This window comes from Parambassis ranga, chromosome 18 (genome assembly GCF_900634625.1).
Source record: "Parambassis ranga chromosome 18, fParRan2.1, whole genome shotgun sequence".
NCBI lineage: Eukaryota > Metazoa > Chordata > Actinopteri > Ambassidae > Parambassis > Parambassis ranga.
The window spans coordinates 10404351-10428817 of record NC_041038.1 but is presented as its reverse complement, the minus strand read 5'-3'; the positions used below and the strand labels follow the sequence as shown (position 1 = coordinate 10428817).

At 43.9% G+C, this 24467-nt stretch overlaps 1 protein-coding gene across 2 annotated transcripts in view; it reads left to right on the top strand.

The window, feature by feature from the left end:
- The first annotated feature begins 439 nt into the window (after nucleotides 1–439).
- The window catches only part of stim2b (stromal interaction molecule 2b), a 37872-nt gene continuing 13844 nt past the window's right edge, over nucleotides 440–24467 (top strand). For both annotated transcript variants that reach the window (XM_028428871.1, XM_028428870.1), the window contains exons 1-2: nucleotides 440–1648; nucleotides 19218–19348. In XM_028428871.1, coding sequence (XP_028284672.1) covers nucleotides 1516–1648; nucleotides 19218–19348 — 264 coding nt within the window. In that variant the 5' untranslated portion in view covers nucleotides 440–1515. The remainder of the gene's footprint in view (nucleotides 1649–19217; nucleotides 19349–24467) is intronic.

Here is a 24467-nt window from a genome sequence, read left to right as displayed (position 1 = left end):
TACAGGCAATGATTGTGATTCTTCAAAATCAAAACAAAAAAAAATACATTTAAAACAAAAACTACTAATCATAGTTTTTTTTGACAAAACTAACAAAAATTTGTTGTGAGTTCTGCATTTAAATTACTTTTATACACACATTGGTGCATTTGGTAATAAATAAACAGCCTACAGTTATCCCAATAGGGGCCAATAATAATAAAAAAATATTTTTCATTTTTTGTTATTATTATCACAACGTCTTTTTTCTTTTATATGTTCACAATTTAATACATCCGCTGTATTTACTGGGTTTAATCCAAATATAAAAACAGCGGAATGCTCCTTTAACGTCCCATCACTTTAGCGCGCTGAGCCTCTTTAAATTGAACCACGAAGAAGAAAAAAACTGCTGCGTGCGGCGACCAATCAGGTTCTGCCATGTTGGGACCAGCCAGCCAATCAGCGCTCTCGGATAGGAGGCAAACTTGGAGCAGCGTTTTTGTAAGCGGAGGAGACGAAGGACAATGAAAGCGGCTTGATATCATCTTCATCCTCCGCGTCACCGGGACAGGAAAAACACGCGAACTTTCTCCGGAGACCCCCCCCCCTCCCCCACGTGTTTTTAACGCCACCTATGGATAGACAAAGAAAGCGAAACCCACGCCGCTCCACTGAATTCCCACTAAAACAAAAGCAAAACCTTTCCGGTGGTGTCCTGCACGCGGTAGGGGTAGTAGTCCAAATTAAAGTCCTCTCCTCTTCCTCCTCCTCCTCCTCCTCTTTCTCCTCCTCTTTGCCGCTTTGCATACCGACTTCCGCTTCGCTCGGCTTTCCGTCCCTCCGCTGGTCCGCATCAGCCGGCGAGCAGCTGATATGACAGGAGGAGACGGGGCGTCACGGCGAGCCACGAAGAGCTGACTTGATTCGGAAACCAGGCGGATGTCGTGTGCGGCCGGGTTCGGCTCACGGAAGGAGGAAGAAGAAGAAGAAGAAGAAGACACGACTGTAAAGATATTTTGTTTTTTTTTTTTTGGTCATAATTTTTGTGATGCAATGGGATTTGCTACTTTCGCGTGAAGAGGCGGACCCGCGAGACACGGCGAGTTCAATATGCTGAAGCTGTCCACGGTGTTTGTGCACTGTACGTGGAAGTACAGCAGCTCACAGACCCACGCAGGGATTTAACCCAGCAGATTCTTTTTTTTTTGTGTGTGTTGAATTTCCAGGAGTGGACATGGGGCGCTCGCACAGCAGTCGCGCCTCTGACACGCGCAGCAGATCCATTACAGGCTGCTAGTTTCTGTCTTTCTCAGTACTTTGTCTCGTCGCTGATTCACAATGAACTATTATTTTGTAGGTGTTTTTCACGCTCCTGTGAGGTTTTGTGCTGTCATCATTTGAAAAAAGACATTTTTTTAATTTTAATTTTTTTTTTTTTTGGGGGGCTGCGTACTGCTGCCGTATCCTTTTTATTTTTGTCCCCCTCCTCCTCCTCCTCTTCCTCCTCCTCCGTTATATCTCCTCGTCTCCACCATGAGTTACATCCACATAGTCAATGTATTGCTACGTGGACTCGTCATCTATGCGGTACTGGGCTCGGAGTGCACTTACTCGAATAATCTACCCGGCCACTCGCCTGATGCTGCTGAAAATCTGGCCACCACAGGTAAACGCAATCCTCCAGTTCATATTTACGCATGTACAGTGTTACCCTCCTCCTCATCATCTTCCTCCCCCCCCCCTCCTCCTCCCTGTGGCTTTCTCGGGGAAAGCCGAGGAATGCCCCTGCTGCAGGAGCTCCTAATGGGAAGTGATGCATATATTGTCGACACTCACATCCCCCCATCCTCCTCATCCTCCTCCTCCTCCTCCTCCTCTTCCCTCTCTATACATTGCATGACATGACAGGAATGCAGGATGCATCCTCCTGTAATGCCAAGGGATGACGCGGCGTCAGACATGATAACAGGCCCATGCCAGAGGGCCACAGGTGAACCCTCCACCCCGTCAGTATATTAGCAGCAATTCTCTTATATGTACATAGTGACAAACTACAGCAAACATGGTTATGAAACAAAAGCAGTCACTTCCTGTAGCTGTGTCAGATGGTTGTTTTTAATGATCCACCCCTTTAGCAGACTAGTAGTACATTTTCATCTCATTTCAGCTGTTTGCTGCATAAATGTCTTGATTTTAGCCCAAATATAAATTCAGACATTTGTTTTCCTCTGTTAAATTATACGACAATGTCTTTATTATACTTTGACTATAGCTGACAGCAGACTGATGTGATAAACACGATTGCAGGGATATGTTAAGTTCTACTTATATTATAAAGTGAAAGTGATTGGGTCAACTTTTCCAAACTAATGGTTACCATGATGGCATCATCTGGTTAATTTGCTGCAGACAGTGCTCCAACTCTTTTTTTCTGCACTATGTCCTGTGATCTGTGAGCAGCTATACTGGGCTATAATATCAGCAGACTGACATTGGTCAGGCTCCAGTTTTCACTGTATCCCAGGGTATGTTGTGTGCATGTTAGCTGCCTGTCCTGGAGAACTCCAAACACCTGCGTAACGTTACGATTGTACGCGCAGAGATCTGATAAACCAGGCTATCTGGGTTCAATGTGAACACGGAATGCAACACTAATGAGGATGTTTGTATCTGTTAGTGCTGTTTTATGTCATTTCAGATGTGGCATCCATCCATTAATGACCATTTGCTTCCATCCATTACTCTATCTGCATTGAGTGTGTAATTAAAGGTGACCACACACTGACGGACTGAGGTCAAACAATACTTAAGGCAACTGTAACCACAGTCGACATTAATATAAATATTTTCAACGCAACGTTCATGCTAATGTGTTTTGACATCCCTGCGTAGATGGTGTTTATGCATCGAGCTCTTTCTCTGCTTTTCAAGCACTTCTTGACATTTTGTCAGCCGGCGTCTCTCTTTGTTAACTAAAGCTCTAAACAAAAGTAAGAGGTATGCTTTTTTGTGTGTTTTTGCTTCCTTCTAAGAAGCTGTTTCTTGACTGGGACTGGTTGCTCAGCAACCGAAGAAAAGTCCAGGAAGTCGCTGTTGTGAATAAGTAGTTTGACACAAAACTTCCCGGTTACACTGGCAAAATATAAAGTGTCAGTGTGTGTGTGTTGCTTCAGAGGTACAGGTGGATGGATTGTGGGCAGTCAGGTTCCTTGTTGTCCTCCTATTGGCAGATTGTATGCTAAGCTTTGAGCTAACTGTTAGAGGGCTAATAGATTATTGTACTACTTTTTCATATTTGCACAGTGGATTAGCTACTACAGAATAATATAATCCACACCACAGACTTGTTTCCCTTTCTCAAAGTTATTATGTTTCTGTACACTTGGTTATAGTTGTACAGATGCATCGGTTACACACTGAGCTCCGTGCTGTGCTGCCAGCAATGACAGAACAACACAGAAAGCCTTTCACTCCAAACAGAGACTCATGTATACATTTATGTTCATCCAACACATCCACCTCATGTCTGTTAAAGCTGCTGGAGAAAGTAATAAACCTGGTCCCAGGCAGCTGTTAAGCATTCATGACTGTCTGTGTACGAGCAGCTCCTGAAAATAAACCCTGTATATTGATTAATAAGGCAAAAAAAGCGCACTTGCCCTTTTCCACAACAACAACAACCGTGGAAAACTGGGCCACGGGACAATGTCAGCCCTCTCTGCCTGCAAACAATGAAGTGCAGTAGATGGGAGAGTGGTGACTTAATACAATGTTAGTAAACACGACCGTGGCGTCACCCATTTCCCACCAGGCTCCAAGGAAAGGTCAGCTGCCTTTCAGCGGTCTAAGAAAACACAAGTCTCTGTGTGTGTTGCTGTTGTGTTTTCAAAATGTGAACTGTGGTTTTAAGGGCTGGTTCTGCTACACAGATAGGATGAGCTTCACAGTTTTTAGACAAGGCCCCGCACTGGTCTGATGTTTTGCTATTAGGCGACTGATGTTAGTCTTGTTACTGATACTTTGACGTCTACAGCTGTCTTATACCCCGTTCACACTGGGGAAAAAATGTGGCTTAAGCAGGATTCGGCCGCATCCAGATCAATCCAGATGTGTTTTTTTCTGAGTGTGAACACCTCGAATCCGGCTGTATCCAGTTTGATTTCAATCCGGCTAGATCCACCTCTCGTGGGTGGATCTAGCCGGATTGGCTCAAATGTGGCTCAGGTGTGAACGCAAATGTGGCGAGCGAATCCGGCTAGCGACATGCGACTTCCGGTTAGTGACACGCTACTTCCGGTTATCGATGTGCTACTTCCGACGCATGGCGTGAATGGACTCTGTATATTACGAGGCGCCACCTAGTGGTTTGGAGGACTGCAAACATGCTGGATGAAGCCGGATTGAGTGCGGACACAAGTGTGTGCTAGCCAGATTTGAAAATAGGTCTGAACGCATCCAGCTTAAAGGCTGTCTGGGCTCAATCCTACTCTAGCTGGAATGACTTTCTCCAGTGTGAATGGGGCCTTAGTGTAGGTGGATTTCTTATTTAAACCTACAACGATACTCCTAGAACTAAGGGTTGCAACACAAAAACCAGCCAACAGAAAGCTGCCTAGTGTCAAGGTGCTTACTTTCCCACGCCTTTTTCTTCATTTAGCACTACATGAACAATGGTTCTAGCTCTGTTTGAATGCAGACGGATGGTGATGATGGAGTACAGAGCAGCATATTCCATCTGGTCAGATGTTTACGTTGCATGGCTCCGGGTTCCAATCGGCACCCAGAGCCATTAAATACCTGCAACTAATGCAGAGTCATTTGACCTTATATCTCAAAGCAGGGTAAACCCAGATGTTAGTGGGGTTTCCATTCAGTGTGAATATGGCTTTCCTCTTGTTTGTTTGCACAACCTGTATTTCTACCTGCAGATATATTTGCATCCACGCTTCAGTATTTGCACATTCAGCTGTACTGAAGGAATTCCAAGCTCTAGTAATTGAGGGTAAAGATGAGGCTGTTGTTATTGAAGCAGTTCAAGGTTCAAAGCTGCCATTTAGCATGCTGCGAGCACTTAGGTGGTAAATCTAGGGGGGGAGGTGGGGTTAACATTTGGTGGGTCAGTCAGCTCCCTTGTGATTTAGGACCTTCAAAGGCCAGGGCAAACATTCAGAGAGCCTGGAGATGGATCTGAGAAACAAAAGCGTTGAATAATGGAGCATTTTTTTTGTTATCTCTTTGTAGTTTATGGTGGAATATTAATGGTTTTTCTGACAGGTCTAGTCATTTATAGTTGGCAGTCATGTTTGTGCAACCATAAGCCAGCTGTCATCACATTGAACCTCAGCCAACATCTTTATTGAGGTGTGTAGTTTTAATAGAAAACGACCAATGAACTGGCAGACTTTTGTCCTTCCTTTATCTGAACGGGGAAATGAATCAGCTGCTCAACTGATTTTGGCATCACAGATAACAAACAACAGGAGGTGAATTAAAGGTCAAGGTATGCGGTGTTCCTTTGTGTTGGCCTGTAACACATTTCACAGTTTTCATTTAAATAATGTGGCATCTTTTACGCTCTATTGTGAATCTAACTGCATGCACAGCAACGCACATCGAATCCAAATCTGAACAATAGAAATCGTAAATCATCACTGTGCTCCGTGCACGGTATGGCAGCATTTGTTTTGACAGTCAGCAGAAGATGCAAAACAGCATGAGGAGAAAGATGCGCTGTGCTGAATGTGAACGTGGTCTTCCCCCTGCTTTAATAGTGCTGTGTATTTAGCTTGTTTGGCGTTTCAACAAACAAAGCTCTTCCCTCTGGCTGCAAGGAACATCCAGTTCTGATGTAATGCACCTGCTGGATGATAGCTGACTCAGATACAGGGCCTTCATTTAGCTCAAGCTTTATGCAACTTGCAGATGTGGAAAGTGGCTGCTGTAGGTTCAGTTACAGAGACTCCAATGTAGTAAAAGCAAACATGAGTAGATCCCTCTGCTTCGTGATCTCTCCAAACCGTTGGGAAAAAAGTCGCTTCAACGAAAGGAGGTTTAATATTTGCCAGTGCTTGCCGAAGAACTGCTGGGAGCACAGGAATTTTGTGATACTTCCGTCGCTGCTGTCTGAACCCGACCTTGCTCTGTCACACTTGAAGAAAGACAGACTTTTTTAGCTGGAGGTTCAGACAGAGTTTGGGGTTTTGCTCTGGGGAGCGGCGGTGTCATAACGTCCTGGTTCTGTGCAGTACAGCTCAACAGGCAAAGCCATTTCCTTTTTCTGAGGACAAACTGTTATGAAGGGTTCTCACGGGCTAAACGGCTCTGTAGCCAACGCACCACCCACACGGATGTAAATGAAAACATTTAAATTAGCAGTAAAAAGAAGGCTCAGTGGCAGCGTGTGATAACCACGCATCAAATTGCTCTTTGTAAGGTGTAGCGGTTGCTTGTAGCGACTGAACTCCATGAAGAATTTTGTATCTTTAAGCTTGTTTTGGTGTCGCAATTACCCAACTTGGCAACAGACAAACTAATAAGCTGTGGCACAATAGTGACAAGCTGGTCATCAGGAAGCTTTTAGCAGTGAAATTCCTTAAATAGATTCTTCAGCTCTACAGAGTGACTCAGTAACTTCACGTCACAGAGAGCGACAAAAGCAGCAGCTAGCAGGTCGTGAAAAATAGACTGTGGTGGATCAGTTAAAAACATGATTCCAAAATTTGTAATGCTATCTCTGTTAATGGTAAAATATATTTACCTTCCTACCTTACATATAGGACAATGTTAAAGCGGTCCCATGTAGTGATGAAACTACAGTTCCTCTTAGTTCAACAAATATGTCATGATTTGGTGTAACAGCCTGTGGCTTTACTGTTTTGTCTTTACATTCTTGCGAACAAATTATTATTTAAAATACTTTACTGTACAATTCACCCACCAGAAGAGAGGATGGCATGAGCTGTAGGTCATTAAGGCCCCGTTCACACTGGGGAAAAAAATGTGGCTTAAGCAGGATTTGGCCGCATCCAGATCAATCCAGATGTGTTTTTTTCCGAGTGTGAACACCTCCAATCCGGCTGAATCCAGTTTGATTTCAAGCCGGCTAGATCCACCCTCGAGAGGCGGATCTAGCAGGATTGGCTCAAATGTGGCTCAGGTGTGAACGCAAATGTGGCTAGCGAATCCGGCTAGCCACATTATTAGCCATATTACGAGGCGCCACCTAGTGGTTTGGAGAACAGCAAACACGCTGGATGAAGCCGGATTGAGTGCGGACACAACTGTGTGCTAGCCAGATTTGAAAATAGGTCTGAACGCATCCAGCTTAAAGGCTGTCTGGGCTCAATCCTACTCTAGCTGGAATGACTTTCTCCAGTGGGAACGGGGCCTAAAAGGCATAGCTGCATCACAGTTTCCCCCCCAGAAGTGGACAGCTGCTGCCCATCTCAATCAGGGGGCTTTAGGGTTGTGATCCAACCTAATGAGGCCTGTCACCAAACAGACAGGACCCTGGAGTGTATTTATAAAGTCAGTGGAAAAGTTTTCAGCATGGATTTTCCATCTTGTACCCTGTTGTGGTTGTGGCTGGGTCAGCAATGATACTCAACTGAGTGTTTCTTATTATTACTGAGGTCTGTCACAGGAGGACACAACCAGTCCCGGGATCACTGGTGAGAAAAATGGGGATTTATCTGATGATTAGCTCCCCTGAGCCCACAGTCAACTGGCCATTGCAGGGCCCATAGAGTGGATTTGAAACCATAAAGTAATAAAGCAATCGATGACCTGATTCACCAGATTGTAGCCCTTGTTAAGTTATATGTTGTCCCTAAATCGAACATTCTATTAACAATCTCCGTCAAATAACGTCTTTGTTTTATGTTCTTGGATCTGCACACACACCAGCATGCAGATAATTCATTCATAAACAGACAACGCTGGCTGTCAGTAAGCTGATTCACTGGTGCAGAAGGCCCCTCAGTAGGAGATGTGGGTCACTGTACTCAGCTGTGCGGCGTTTCCTGCTGCGAGTGGCCTGCAGTAGCACAACTGTCTGCCCTCTCCCATCCCAGAGGGGGCTATTGTTGTCCCTCTCCACCGCACTTTAAAGGTGTTGATCCCCTAGCTGGCAACCACGCACTGAGCTGTTGGCTGGGTGACTGATCCAAGTCATATACAACCATACGCCGATATTGTAACACATATAGAAACAAAATAGTTGCGGTTCCCTTTTTGTTTCACACACTGTTTTTGTGTTCAGGTACAAACAGTAGAGCTAACATGGTTAACAGAAAGAAAATTAATCAGCAGCTGGATTTTTTGGATTAGAGTTTAAATTCAAATTCTCTCATTTTCGCGGTTTTCTGATCACCACCTGATACTAAATACTGACAGGGGCGAGAGCCTCGTCCTGTTATAAGACTGGGGTCCTACTGCGATAATACTCATCGCCTTAACACAGGAAGAAGCCAACACCATGTCCTTCACAGAGGCCTAAAACTGTCACTGTGGCTTCCTTGCTTTGCATGTCATTTCCTGGTTATGTATTTAGTGAAGCATTAGTCTTTCCAGCACTGCAAATACAACCTTTTCTTTGACTTGAGCTTGATGAGATGCAGAGTGGGAGTCACTTTCTGATCAAAATGCATGAAAATTTGAAAAAGTGGGGAGTCTAGAGCCAGCTTTGATTCAAAGGCATCACTTAATACATCAATATAGCTGTATGTGAGATTTAAAGTTAGATATTGGACGTGAGGAGCAGTCCCCTCTGATTTCAGGGACTTTCCCTTGGCAGAGGGGCACGTGACATGTTGGCCTGGGCGAGAGGGGCAAAGAGCGGTGTGGATTTCTTCGGTATGCTGTCCTCTCCCAAGACTGTCTCCACTAACATTCTTGCTCTGGCCTGTGCTCATAACAGAATAATTTACACGTACAGACTGAATCACAGATTGAGATGTAAATCTGATCAATGATAAGAAGCTTCTTCTGTGTCAACACAAGTCCATCTTCAAGTGATGAGCTTGCAGCTAAACCTTAGGCCGTGCAGATCAATCAGCGTCCTGTGAGAAAGTACCGGCTGTGGACATGTGTTACGTTTGATGGCTTTTGGTGCACATTTTCTACCAGAAATACTCCACCTATATGCTAACTGATGCTGGCCGGAACACAGAGTAGCTTTAAAGCGAGCACAGAGTAACTTCGACCTATCGGTTTGCTTCTTGGTGTCATCACATCTAAAGAAAACCTTCAGCTAGTTCCTCACAGTGGTTTGATTGGTTCAAACCACTTTTGTTCAGCCATTTTTAATCTAGAGATGATCAGATTGATCCCTTAAGCTTGAAAAGAAACACGTGATCCAAGTCTCATGTCTAAGGTTATGACAGCTAATTTGTCTTAGCACGGCTAACAGTAGCATGTCCGGACCAACAGGTGGCCACTTAAAGCTTTGATCTGGGCTCAGTTTGCATTACACATCCAAGGGCTTAATAACAAATAGGTCACCTTCATGGTCTCTCTGCTTCTGTGGCACACATGTCAAAGGTCACTGAAAGGTTTGATATCAGAGACTGCAGCTTGTGTTTTGTTGTAAGTCAGTTTTATTAGCACAGTGAATTGGGACTTTGTGCTACGCCTGTTTATTCTCAGTGTGTGTATTACATCACATGGGGAAACTCAACGGTTTTCCTTTTTCAGACTGCATAGTTGTCTTTAATTACTTTGCCATTGTCTGGATTTGTGTGTCACTTATTCTTAGCTTCCAAACTGGAATCTATATTTAGTATGGCCGGTTATAAAAAAACGAAGAAAAAACAGAATCCTGTCAAACAGGAAGGTGAAACATACACAGGATGCTGGCAGACGACTAAGCCTGCTGTCCGCTGTCAGCTACAGATCTTCCAGCTTAGACATTCCTGTGCAAAGTGTTGTGACAGAAATGTCCAAAAGCACTTATCTGTTAGTGCCAACAAACTAAATGAAACTAGAAATGTGTGTTCTTTTTTACAGGCTTTGGTTTGTTTTAACAAACCTTGCAGGTTTAAAGGAGGCAGGGAAGGTTTGAACAGGCTGTTCTCAGTGTTCCTTTAGGCCCCGTTCACACTGGAGAAAGTCATTCCAGCTAGAGTAGGATTGAGCACAGACAGCCTTTAAGCTGGATGCGTTCAGACCTATTTTCAAATCTGGCTAGCACACACTTGTGTCCACACTCAATCCAGCTTCATCCAGCGTGTTTGCTGTCCTCCAAACCACTAGTTGGCGCCTCGTAATATACAGAGTCCGTTCAGGCCGCGGTAGGACTGCGTGTGTGCATGCGTCGTGCGGTTTTTTTGTCCTGTGTCGCGCCCCGTGAACAGGAAGTAGCGCATCACTAACCAGAAGTAGCATGTCGCTAACCGGAAGTAACATGTCAGTAGCCGGATTCGCGAGCCACATTTGCGTTCACACCTGAGCCACATTTGAGCCAATCCGGCCAATCCGGCTTGATCCGGATTGAAATCAAACTGGATACTGCCGGATTCGAGGTGTTCACACTCAGAAAAAAAACATCTGGATAGGCCTGAATCCCGCTTTAGCCAGATTTTTTTCCCCAGTGTGATTTAAAATAACATTTATGTGAAGTAATACCCTGTGTATTACTTTACATAAATGTTATTTTAAATCTTTGTCTTCCAAGGCAGCGCAGCAGCCGTCCAGATATTTACAATTTGAACTCATCTGTGTGAATGTGAAGGGATGTTAACATTTAGCAATGATAAAAATCAAACCTGAAATTACAGCTTATGGCCACAGATGCAGCCAAAGAGAACAAAAACAGACCTTTGACTCAACTGAAGTTGTTTGAGCCTAACTTTTATTTCAAAATTTGTAAACGTTGTAGATGTTTTCAGATTTAATGTTCACCTGTACCTCAAACGATGACAGCTATTACTAACTTATCTGGTCATGTGTTTTCTGTTGTTATTGTACACATTTTTTTTAGCATTCTGTGACACAGTTAGAGAACAGATAAGTGCTTGATAAGTCCACTGGGAAAGTCTTAACCCTCAGTTTTCCATCCCTGAGGCCATGTCACAGATGTTGGAACACTTAATCCCAGTTGGGGTTATCCACTCTGCATGTCTGCATGGTTGTGTGCTTGAATAAATTGACATTTCTGCTGTTTAAATGTTCTGCAGCGAGAACCTTAGATACACGTAATGCTTGCTGAAGCTTCATCATGCTATTCATTGTTGGATGTTAACTTTTTTTTTTAGTCTAGCATGTGGTCTCTTCCTCAGTCTAGCCGTCTGCTGTGTCGGCCTGGCTCTCTATGGACATACAATCCATTAACCTTATATCCAGAGGAGCGTGTCTGAGGCCGGGCCAGCTAATTAAATGAGTGTTCGTCCTCTTCTCGTCTCTATCATTCTGTCCTCCTGCTTCTCTTCCTCACATACATCATACATCTCGTGTTCTGGGCTGTTATTGAAACATTCCAGGGACGCCCAGGCGCAAAGAGCGTCTCCTTTTCTGGAAGTTTTTAGATCAGAGCCTTGGTGAGCCTTCACACGTTTTGCTCTAGTTGTCTTACTTCTCCTCCCCCCTTTTCTTGCCCTTATTTTGTGAAGGTTCAGTCCAAGCAAAGGATTACTGATGTCCATTTAGGTGGTTTGCATGTGTACAGTCAGCCTAGTTTTAGCGGAAATGAATGGGGTCAGCGGGTCAAAGATTAAGAGCAACCCATCTCTTACTTTACGGTCTTAGCATCTGTGCTAAACCTTTAAGAACTGCAGATGCTAGATGTAGCTCCTTTCTGAGCTGCTCCACCTCCACCTGTATGAGTTGCATCATATTTTTCTCCTTTTGCTTCTATCATCCAGCAAATGTCAACAAAGGTAATCCAGTTCAGGGTGGATCAGGTTTAGTTCAGACATGTTGCTCAGCGTCCGTGTGTGTGTGTGTGTGTGTGTGTGTGTGTGTGGGCTTTGCAAGACTCTGTTTAGGCTGGAAATGTGACTCAGTCTGTGTGTAGGTGGCTCCTAAGAAACACAGATCATGTTTGTGGATGCAAGCGGTTTAAAAAAGCTCCCATCTGTGAAATGGGGTAACGATGCTCTTGTGTGTCTTTTTGATGTTGTGCCTTACGGCACCTGGAGGAATTTGAAAGCTCACCTGTGAGCACAGCAGACAAATGAAATCAATCAATCAATCAATGACAGCTTTGATTTTAGGAGGAAGTCTGTCATGTTCATTCCCTCCTGCTTTTATAATGTGAAAGAGGTCCATTTTCAAATGAACTCTTGTGACATGTCCATTTTAACAGCTTGTGCAAACTGAGAGTAACATAGAAACCTTTTCTGTATCTTGTTTCTTCCTCTTAAACTCACTACCTCGCTCTCATTGCTGTAGGCGGTGGCATTTGTGGGCAGCTAATGATATTTGTGTCTTATTAATGGCTGCTGATGAGCTGAAATGGTAGACTCTCCAGAAGCTTTATTTACTTGCTTTTAATACTAACCCGTCAGCTTGACTTATGACACTGCCATATGGGCACCGGTTACAGAGGACACGTCTGGTACACACTGACATAACACGGTCACACAATTTGGAGCATGTAATCTGTGTATTCAGTGCATTTTTTGTGATGTATGCATGAGATACGTACTACAGTTCATCAGGCAAGATCAGATATGTGAAGTGTTGCCTGTGCCAAAGGTCGTCCGCAGCACCCCAGAGCATGAATAAAACAAGATGCCATGTCGTTTGTCATCCACATGGTAAATGCATGTGTCATAAATATGTGTAAACTGATAAGACTTTGGCACAGTGACAGTGGATGTAATGAACTGCTGACATGGCTGACATTGTGCTAATATACTGTATGGAGAAAGGTGTACAGAATGACAGGAGAGCCGACTGACACCAAAGCAGACGGTCACCTGAACTCCTCCCGCGGCTGCCGTTGTAACATTAGAGCAGCGGGGTCACGGACGTTATGAAATGCTACAAGCAAGACGAGAAGCGCAACTGCTTTCGCAGCTAGCTCTCACCTGCAGAGGCATGCAGGGTTATTGTTCTCTGCAGCCTGTCTGACATCTATTTGTCGTGATAAGAATACAGGTTTTATAGGGAGAAGCCCTTATTACATGATAAGGGGCAAGACCTGCCTCTGGTTGCCTCAGACATCTACAATTAAGGCGTGGCCAACAGCAGCTTATTTGTATTTAAAGAGACAGTTACCATTTGGAACAAGGCTAAGATCAAGTATATACAGGCATAAACAAACTATGTTGGGTTTTGCTAGCGTTGCAATATTTTGGTTACATTTTTGTACAGGGGCAGAGGAACACTGTCCATCTTTATATACATTTACTCACAACTGTGGCTACCTAATCCTACAAATGTATAATGTAGTTCTTTTATTTAAAGTGCTAAAGTACTGAGCTCATATCAGCAGCAATCTGGTATGTTTTGCAGCAGAACTCAAGGGAAACCTTGACTACATGTAATCTAAGTAGGTTTTAACAACTGAGTCTCTTTGAGCTTCTGTTAGACTTTGTCTAAGAGCGTCCTTAGTGGATGTGTCCTTGGTGTTGCTCTTTAAATTTGCTGGCACATAATGCCGTTCAACACTGTTTAGAATGGGAGTTGTCTTCAAGGTGTGTGTCTGCGGTGCCTGTGCACCAGAGGAGAAAAAAAGGGGGTTGGCAGAGTGCGTGAGCAGGAAATAGCGGAGAAATCTTGAGCAGTTTGTGGGTAAGAAGAAGAGGTCGCTTCAGCCCCCTTTGGCTCCCCACAGTCACATGTCAGACCCATCATATCCTGCTATCTTAATTCCATGTTGCCTCTGCCCACAGCCCTGCCAGCTCCTGATACTCTTACACTGAATCTGGATACTCGTCCAAAGATCAGGTTTGAGTGGGGAGGGCCACATGCTTGCACTGTCTCCTAGGTGGAGATCTCAGTCTGTGGGCTACGAGGTGCTGACGTGAAGCCACTGTTGGTGCTCCAAGCCTGCGTGGGTCCAAACCAAACTGCTGCAGACAGAATGTTTGCTGCATGTTTTGACTGATTTACATATTAATTACATTTTCTAAAGTCAATATTTGCAGAATATTGGCAGGTTTAATAATATCATATCATATCAAGTTACAATCAGAGTCTGCATGCAGTAGCAGCAGTGTTCCTAGCTGTAGTAGCATGTCAGAAGACAATCATGATAGGAACATGAGCACACAAAAGGCAGCATCCATGCTAAACTCTGAAAGAATGGACTGTTGTGGTCGTCGCCGTAGTGTTTCAGCACCTTTACATCATCCTGTAGCAGCACAGGAGGCTGATTGGCTCAAAACAGCTACAGTTTTCCGAAAATAGATGCTAGTCTGAGTTGCATAAGCTGTGTAAATCTGTCAAAAATGGACATTGTGTAGTTTCCTGAGATAACCAGATGCTGGTATTTTTAACAATAGTGGGGGACTATATTCAGCTGCGGATTAATACAAATTTAGAAGTTTCATTCTGTGCCTGTTTGCAGAGGGTAATAAAGACACATGTCACCCAGTGCAATGTTGAGACTCGCGAGGTAGCAGGAGTAACTAAAGTGATTGAATCCGTGGAAATTAGGTCCCAAACTGAAGTTAATAAAAGCAGCAGAGCACAGAATGAAGTGTCACTTCTGTCGTATTAGCACATCAAACCATTTTTCTTTAAAAAAAAAAGCAGCTTATACCCGAGGAGAAAATCTGAGACTTAAATAACATTCAAACACACACATCACCCTGAATTTATGATGGCAGAGTGTCAGAGATCAGAATCCCACGAATCACACACGCAAACAATCCTCCTGTCACCTCTCAGTGAAAACACAGACAGACTTGTCTTAATGACATGCATATAGTGTAAAAAAAATCAGTTCTGCACTGCTGGGATTCACTTTAAAGGAAGCAGCTGACAACTAAATTCTTTTGTTATCAGATTCTTTTGAAGCAAATCTGCCGCCCTCTGTGACAGCTTGCACACATTTATGAGTTATGGCAAAGTGAATTACTGTATAACTGCTTTCCTGCAGTGTGTGTGTGTGTGTGTTTGCACAGGGGAGACCTCTGCCATTGTAGAGCTTTTACATCCTGACAACTGATAAAAATAACCAGTGTTTTCCAATTTTGTCAACTTTTGGGACCGGCTGATTTTGATTTCTTTTTTAGCACGCATCCCCCTTGGAATGCTCGAGGTCACCGGCGGCCACTTCCTGTCACATGGCTCTTCCTTGTAGTGCAAACAACTGTCCCTGAACATAATAAATAAGACACCTGGGAAGGAAAGGCCTGTGAAACACTGCATGAATGGCAGCATGCGTCCCCCCCCCCACTATCTGATCTTCAAAAAATGAGTCGGTTCATGAGGAGTTCTGCACACACACACACGCAGAACAGAATCAGGCCACTACTGCTGTATAGAAACGATAAAAAACATCAGACGGCTGTTTGTAAAAGTGCGCTGTTGTCAGTTTTGACATCGCTGCAAAACAAAGAATTTAACTCCCACAATAGGATGTGCAGCAGAGTGTGTGCATGTAAAAACAAAGTGAGCCTCTTTAAATAACCAAATAGCCAAATAGATATGCATGCTATGCAAACATCAGACCATGTAAACTTCCCTGGCGAGCTAAGCAAATGTATTATGTAACTCGTTCTCAAGCATTTTGAATAAGCAGACAGACTGCTGAAGGAGAAGATAACGCTGAGAGATAGACTTTTTCATCCGGTGGCTTCATCTTGTGGTTGTGTTTTGTTGTGTTGATGCATAGTGTTAAGGGGAGTTACTGTGTGTTTGTGTGTCTACTTGTGTAGCAAAGGTTAGGCCATGGTGGCCTATGGTGAGTGATCCGTCTGTTTCATCCATCTTATAAAAAGGCTATTACGGGAATTTCTTTAGATTTGGCATAAATGTTCACTGACACTGAAGGAGACTGATGAGAACTTAGGGTCAAAGTAACTAATGAACACAATACCCTTAAAATAATTCGAATTTGGCACAAATGTTCACTCGCACTAATACCCCGTTCACACTGGGGAAAAAATCTGGCTAAAGAGGGATTCGGGCCGATCCAGATGTGTTTTTTTCTGAGTGTGAACACCTCGAATCCGGCTGTATCCAGTTGGATTTCAATCCTACTAGATCCACCCACGAGAGGTGGATCTAGCCGGATTGGCTCAAATGTGGCTCAGGTGTGAACGCAAATGTGGCTAGCGAATCCGGCTAGTGGCATGCTACTTTCGGTTAGCGACATATTACTTTCGGTTAGCAGTGTGCTACTTCCGGTTCACGGGGCGCGACACGGGACAAAAAATGCATGACGCATGCGCACACGCGGTCCTACCGCGGCCTGAACAGACTCTGTATATTACGAGGCGCCACCTAGTGGTTTGGAGGACAGCAAACACGTTGGATGAAGCCGGATTGAGTGCGGACACAAGTGTGTGCTAGCCAGATTTGAAAATAGGTCTGAACACATCCAGCTTAAAGGCTGTCTGGGCTCAATCCTACTCTAGCTGGAATGACTTTCTCCAATGTCAACGGGGCCTAAAATGACTAATTTGACATTTGGTGATTAGAGGTCTAAGGTCGCTCCTCATACACTATTATAATTCAAGATGCTTATTATGACAAAGTTTAGAAAACTATGTTATGGGAAAAAACAATTTAGTTGTGATATTTTATATCTAAAAAGTCAAAGGTCAGCATCATTGTGATGTCAAAACACCTGTTGATGGAGGCATACAACCACAGGGCAGTTAATTCTATTGCTGATGGCAGCAGCTCAGTCATAACACAGGTTGAATATTATGTCTAGTGCATCGTGTTAAGAGGTGGAGACTCTTAAATCCACTGTGGTTTCACTCACTGTATCCATTTACACCAGAACAAATGAGCACAGTGTTATCTAACCTCGGCTGCCGTATCATCCAGTAGTCGCGAGGCTAAGTCCAGTCGTAGCTCTTTGGCAAGTGCCGCTTCCTTCATCTGACACGTTTGTCCCTTTTCCCCAGTGTGCCCTCTTACAAACTTAACCCCTGGGCACACATCCAATCAAATGTCTTCCTTTTGCTTCTTCTGTAGATTGCCAAGTGGCAATTCTATAACTAACGTGTCAAGTCTCGCTTCAGTAAACAGATCCTACATCACAGAGAATGTCACATGGGCGCCTACAAGTTATACAGTCTCATAGACAGGCTTTTCTTTGCACATACATCCAGAATAGCACTTTGTTCAAAGAAATTCCAAAAAAAAAAATTCTGAGCATGTAATTTTTAACAAATAAAGAGGTTTCTAATCAGGGGTGCAAGGTGGTACTATAGAACTGGCATAGGCTAGCAGATTAGCATGCTAACTGCTCTGTAACAGCACTTTGGATTTGTGTTTGATTAGAATATGATCAAAAAGGATCATAAGTGTGTCTAAGCTGTTTAAAACCTGTTAATACGGGTTCTAAACGTCTCCTCTTCTTGTACTTTGAGTGTTCTAGTGGCTCTGTACAGTCCCTTTGAAACACTCCATGGTGCCAACAGCAATTAAAAGGCTGATACATGTGTTTGGATGTGTGTTAGTGTCGAGCTGGTGTTGCTGCGTTGGCCTTGGCTGCCGTGCGGCTGTCTGGGCTGTCGCTGTTGCCAACAAGCATGATTGTTTGTTGGGGGGCCTTGGCGTGACATGTAGTGACAGACTTCACATAAAACAAATGCGATGTCCTCATGTATTGAGTGATGGGGCTCACATGTGTTTATCTGTTTGTACACAAGCCAGTGTTTTTGTGGTTCAGATTGTGTGTGTTTTGTGGCTCCACTGAGACAGTTTGGCTTCTGGCCAGCTCAAACTGTCCATCGCTTGGAAGGCTGGAAGTAATGGGCTCATTTCCCCAGTGGGACGGGAGGGAGGCTGAATAAAAACAAGAGGGGATGCCTGGGGACGCTGCAGGAATGACAACAGCACACGACAGAGTCCAGCAGGAGCGCCAATTTGTCTGTGAAGAAGACTGAGCTGCTGGATGTGGCGTCATCAGCTCAGCATTTAGGCTGACTCTGATATTAATGACTTCATGTGAAGTTTACCACAGAAGACAGACACATTTTAGGTCTGTTCTGCACAAGGCGGGTGTGTTTAGACCCATATCATACTGCATGTACATCCTCGTCATATTATTTGTCTTAATGTCTTTTTGCCGTTATGTAACCTGTGACCAACAAGCATGCCTTCCTGCTATTCGGGGACATGCAGGATTTAGCAGGAATTAAAGCCAGCTTCTGTTGAATGGAGGCCAAAAAAGTGTTGTTCAGCGTGTCTGCTCACTCCTAAGTAATAAAACAACTGTTTTTTTACTTGACATTCCTTGAAAGTCAGGACATCTGTTTTACTTATTAGAGCTTTTTTTATATTATATATGCAATATGTACTTTTTGAGCATAGTTACATATCCTCACAGTTCCTACAGACCCACAGAAGAACAACCACTACTTTATTTCCTCTATCAATATAAGCTGGTTTCCTTCAGGTTTACTCCCTTTGTGACATCACAACTCCTGTGTATTTGTTGGTTGTCCTGTCTTGTCTTTGCCAAATAAACACAAGGCTCTCTTTCTCTGGAAGTGGCACAAGCAAGCAATTTAAAGGGACAGGCACCATGTAAAACAGGGCAAAAACCAGGTGTATGCGAGCAGCATAGAATTAATGTCACTCAGATTTTTTTAAATAGGGGTGTAATCATTGACAGTAAAAACTATGGACAGGCTCCGGAAAGCTCTGACCGCCGCTATGTTGACAGCGTCACGTCCACCAAAACTCCAAATATGGACAAAGGGGGGGAGCACGAGTGGAGTTTAGGGGGTCAGGCGATCGTGGAAGTAGGAAACTCGCGCTGTGATACGGCAACCGTCTGTCGCTTAAGCAGCAACACTCATAATTATGCGTAATTTTAAGTCAGAATATAACCTAGAACCTATCATCTGAGACCAGAATGGTTTTTTTGTACCAGGCTGTAAACATGTTCATTTCTGCTGTGAAGTCGGCCATTTTAACATGGGAGTCTATGGTAAATGACTCGCTTCTGGAGCCGTCCCCCCAGTGGTTACAGCGTGAACTACAAGTTTTGACACTTCCGCATGGGCTTCAAGTCTGAGCCCCGAAGGTTGCCGCTTGGGTGTAATGTTGTAAAACTGTCACTGTGTGTGTAACCGTCACCTTTTCTGTTTTGTTCTCTGTAGACCCCTGTCTTATTGTGATGCCGCCATGCATGGGCGAGGCCGACCGCTTCAGTCTGGAGGCACTACGGCACATCCACAAACAACTGGACGACGACAACGATGGAGGCATAGAGGTCAACGAGAGCGTGGAGGTAAGACTTATAGATATACATTTATGTCCTCAGATTGCCTTCAGAATCAAGGAGAAGAATTTACCAATCACAACTCATGTCCAAGTGGTCATTTTAAAGGTTTTGGAGCCAACGACCAAACCTCTGCACATGTAATGGTTTTTTATCTTTAGATATCTTTAAGATAAGACATAAACAGGAGCAAAAGCTGGAACACTTCCACAGGCTTTGCCACCTCAGCAGATGTCTTACGTTAGCTAAATAAAACATTCCAGTGTTGACACTGTCACCTCTAAAAGTGGCCCGCCACATGCAAGTAAATATTTAGCTTACAATGCTAACAGTGAGTCAGAGCTTGTGGCAGTGGGTCAGGCCCGGAAGTCACAGAATTTTAGTAATCATCAGAAAGAAAAGGCCAAGTGAGCATTACTATGATTATGACACATCAATGAAACCACACACACACATCAGTAATGTCCTGGAAATACAAATATTTGAAGATATTTTTAAGTAAAAAGTATTTACAGAAGTATTACTGGGTGAAATGAGTAAACTAGCTACTTATAAGGAAGTTTAGGTAACAGTGGTGCTGTAGTGTGTGGGTGTGTGTGAAGAGAGAAGGGACAGGTTTCTGTGAGTGAGGAGGAGGGTAAGACTGACATCTGAGAGCACTCTGACCTGCCGTGCCCCGAGTGTCTCTTGGTAATCAACGACCTCTTACATTCAAAAGAAACCACTCAGGACCACGGTCACATTTTCTGTGTGTGTGTGTGTTGGCAGGAGTCATTTTTAACTGGCTGAGAGGTGCTGGTGTGAGAGACAGTTATACCCCGCAGTGCTGCGGTGGCGCCTCAGCAACGAGCCGGACCCTGCCTTGAGAACCCCGAAGGCTGCAGTGTTAGAACTGGACCACGCCCACATTAAGGGGGATGTTGCGTACGGATCGCTGATTGTACAGTATAAGAGTGCATTACAGATTTCCCACTTGCCTGTTTTCCTACTTTGTCTTTATAAGGGCTGTCAGTCACGGCTGCTTCTTTCCGGCAGAAAGCCTGAGTTGTTTTTGGCTGACGTTCATAACTGAGGATTTCCAGGCTTCTTCTCTGGGCTCCTGGTTTTATAACAACACGAATGCTCATTTAACCAAAGTAGTGGTTGTCTATCTTAAAAGACAGAAAGGATCATGTGTCTGCTGCAGGTGTTGCAGGATAGACTTCTACTTAGTTCTTCAGATTGGCTTTTTTTTTTTTTGAGACTGCAGGCAAATGTGATTTGCTTCTCAAATCTCCTCTCTGTTATTTGCAAGTGATCAGACTGAATTTGTGTGTCCAGAAATCACAAACCTGCTTGCTGGGGTTGCTATGGTTAAAAAAGGCATTACTTACAACAAAAAGGCAACCTAGGTCTAATGGCCTTTCTACACTGTGCGGTTTTTAGGCCCCGTTCACACTGGAGAAAGTCATTCCAGCTAGAGTAGGATTGAGCCCAGACAGCCTTTAAGCTGGATGCGTTCAGACCTATTTTCAAATCTGGCTAGCACACACTTGTGTCCGCACTCAATCCGGCTTCATCCAGCGTGTTTGCTGTCCTCCAAACCACCAGGTGGCGCCTCATAATATACAGAGTCTGTTCAGGCTGCGGTAGGACAGCGTGTGCGCGTGGTTTTTTTTGTCCTGTGTTGCGCCCCGTGAACCGGACATAGTACATCGCTAACCGGAAGTAGCATGTCTCTAGCCGATTTGCTAGCCACATTTGCGTTCACACCTGAGCCACATTTGAGCCAATCGGCTAGATCCACCTCTCGTGGGTGGATCTAGCCGGATTGAAATCAAACTGGATACTGCCGGATTTGAGGTGTTCACACTCAGAAAAACAACATTTGGATAGGCCCGAATCCCGCTTTAGCCAGACTTTTTCCCCCAGTGTGAATGGGGTATTAGTGATCTTATAAGACCATTACATGACACACTATGTGACGTGAGTCTAATAAACTTTGGTACGATCGCCAAGTTTGATGCGTGCAGATTGTACGATGACCATTCACTGAATCGCAGGCGACCACAGGTTACGTCGTACGTCAAAATGCGAGGAGGAGGAAGACGTGGATGCGAGGTGACAGGTCGTAGCAGCCGTCACACTGTGAGACAGTCATCCTAAATTTCTGACACCGCTAGAATTTTATCTCAGCTTGTCTTTGGTCGCAAGATGCTGACAACGGCCGTTGCGGAACCTGTCTCACAGTGCGACGTAAGACCACCGACTTAGAGCCACGACCAAAGATATCTCCACGATTCTCCTACGATGCTCGTCTTTCGTCCGTGACAGCCCAAAATGGCACAGTGTAATCCGGGCATAAGACATGAACCACCTGCAGGTTCCTGAAGTGGCCACATAAGGGTGACTCCAATAGACCTTCTTTACACAATACAACACAAAATCTGTAATGTTACAACTTCTCAGTTCCTATCAAGTTTGTATTACCACCCCAAAACCACTGATCCTGAGAAAACCTCTCATTTCTCCAGTTGTCTGGCTTTTTCTTGGCAGTGATGATGAGATAATGACACAGTTATGAGGGAGTGTGATGAGTGTGAGGTCAGCGGATATCAGCCCGCATCTGGCCTTTGGTGGCTCATCAGACCCCAGCCCCTTTGCCACCTGGCTTGAAACCTTACACTCCCTAACAAATCCTCCACACAACCCCCCCCCACCCCCTTAGCACTTCCTGCCCGTGCTACCGTTACCCCAAAATCTGAGAGGATGACTAACACGAGAAGACGGTCACATTAGTAACGTCACAGATATTTGTTTTTCATGTCAGGCATTTCAGAGATACCTCTGCTGCCAGTAAAGATGACATGAAGTCTTGTCACCGAGGCAGGTCAAAAATAAATGGCGACAATTGCCGCAAGTGGCTTTAGCTGATTTAATAGTTTTATAGTAGAAAATGTTGAGCTGTGAAGGAAACATTTTAGTGTGCGTGTCTGTTTTAAGCATTTATATTTTTGGCGTTGACCATGTCTGCACACACATGAAGAGGTTAATGTTACTTGGCCCATAATAGCTGACAGAAAAATCATCAAGCCCGTTTTAAAAGCAGCTATAACTAATATTTTATGATCTAATGACAAAAAGGTCACACTTAATCTGCTTTGGAACAAGATTTTAAAATGTTTTATATGGTTTCAGTTCACTGTTTTGCTCTCTGGGCTGTTAATTTACTGCTTTGGTACATCCTCCATAAGTCACGACTGTCCCAGCATTCAAATAAAAATATATTCATTAAGTAGCCATTCAACATGGTGGAGAATTAAGCTGCCGTCAGAACGACGACTCTTAGATGCCCTTGCTCCTACATGTGTCAATAAAAAAAACAGTGTATCACCCTAAAAGGAACTGATGTGGAAGGTGTGTTCGCTGCCTCAGAGGCCAAACATCTGACATTTCAAGTTAAAGAAAAAAATGTAAAGAATGTGACAGTTAGACATTTCCTTGAAAGTGAATCTCAGCTGTCTTTACTGCTGAACTGAAAGTGCAACTTATACACCGAGAAAATGAACAAGAGCTGAGAAAGGTCAGATTAAAGTGAACATGATACGTGTATGACCTCATGATATACGTGTCTCTCAGTTCACGCTTTAGATTGACTCAACACATGTTAAACATAAGCACGGCCTCCATATTTGTAGTAAGACAGTATTTCTTTGTTTGCTTAGTCTTCTTTCAACACTTCTATTAATCTTAAGTTGATTTTTTTCCCCTTATTTTTGGCATTTTGTTGGTAGCTTAGCATGTCAATTTTGATGTAATACTAAACCAGCCCATGGCATGTCGTGCAGTCATGAGTCAGGGTCTTAAAATGTATTTATAATCTGTGCTGAGGAGTTACATATTTTCTCTGTGATAGTTAAAGTTGTTGTTGCTGCTGCGTGTAATTCAGGGCGTTTATCAGTCATTTGTGAGTTGCATGGTAGAGCTAAGGGTTAAATTGGTTTTTAAAGTTCCTCTTTAACGTACACAACACGCACAGTTGCTATACTGAGTAGAGCAGAAATGCAGCTGCTCGATATACAAGGACAAATTCTGAAACGTAAAGCTAAGTTTATTTGCTGTCCACTAAGTAAAACTCTTAAAACACTCTTAAACATATTGACAGTCACTATGGAGCAAAGCAGTGAGAGCAAACAAGGAGGTGAAGCAGGCCAACGGGTACCTCAGCTCTCTCTGCAGCTACAGTAGCACATAGTCTTATCAGTGAGGATGGGATGTTGAACAACAGAGGCGTAGGCTGCTTTTAAGTTCATATTTGGAGCGTCGAGGCCGAACCCAAATAGCTTTCTGGAAGCAGATTTTTGTCCGAATCAGTGGCTTGGTGAGGCTGACAGAGTGACCATTTAAATATAATTTATACTCCCAGAAAAGGACCGATTTTTTTTGGTCTGAATATACACAACAAGAACTTGACAGCACTTGAACACTTACACTTTAAGAGTAGTCACTTTTTTACAGTCTGCTGAGAGCATCTGAAATTCGACCACTGTGGAAGAATTTTATTAGGAATCTACCCCAGTTAAACATAATCCCATCTCTGATTACTGTATGTGTCTGTGCGTTGTCGGGGGGGGGGGGTTTGAGTGACGTCTGTAGCTGAGCGCGGTCGCTGGGGACGGCAGGTGCACGTCCTCACCTTTGGGTGCTGGGCTGCGTGCTGATCGTCTGCCAAGTAAGACGTTCGGCTGGATCGTGTTGCATCACTTTGAAATCACATGAACCCCTGTCACAGCAGGGAGCTGCCGTGTGTGTGTGCGCACGCTTTATTGGTTCTTGACAAGCCATGCATAACATGTCGGTGGAAAATAATAGGCCTGCATGTGAGTTCTACATCTGTTCAAGCATACTGTATATATGCATTACTTGTGTTTGGGCTGGTATGAATAGAGGAAACTGGAGAGCATCAAGGCTGCCATATATCTATAAAAAGAAGGTTCTTGACGGTGTTTGTTGACGTGTCTGGGAATGTTCTACAGAGATATTATTTACATCCTAAAGCACTGAATGGACACAAAGAGCCGTGCATCCAAGGACTGGTGAAAGCTAAGACGATATGTTCTTGTAAATATCTCTCACTTAAAAAAAGGGA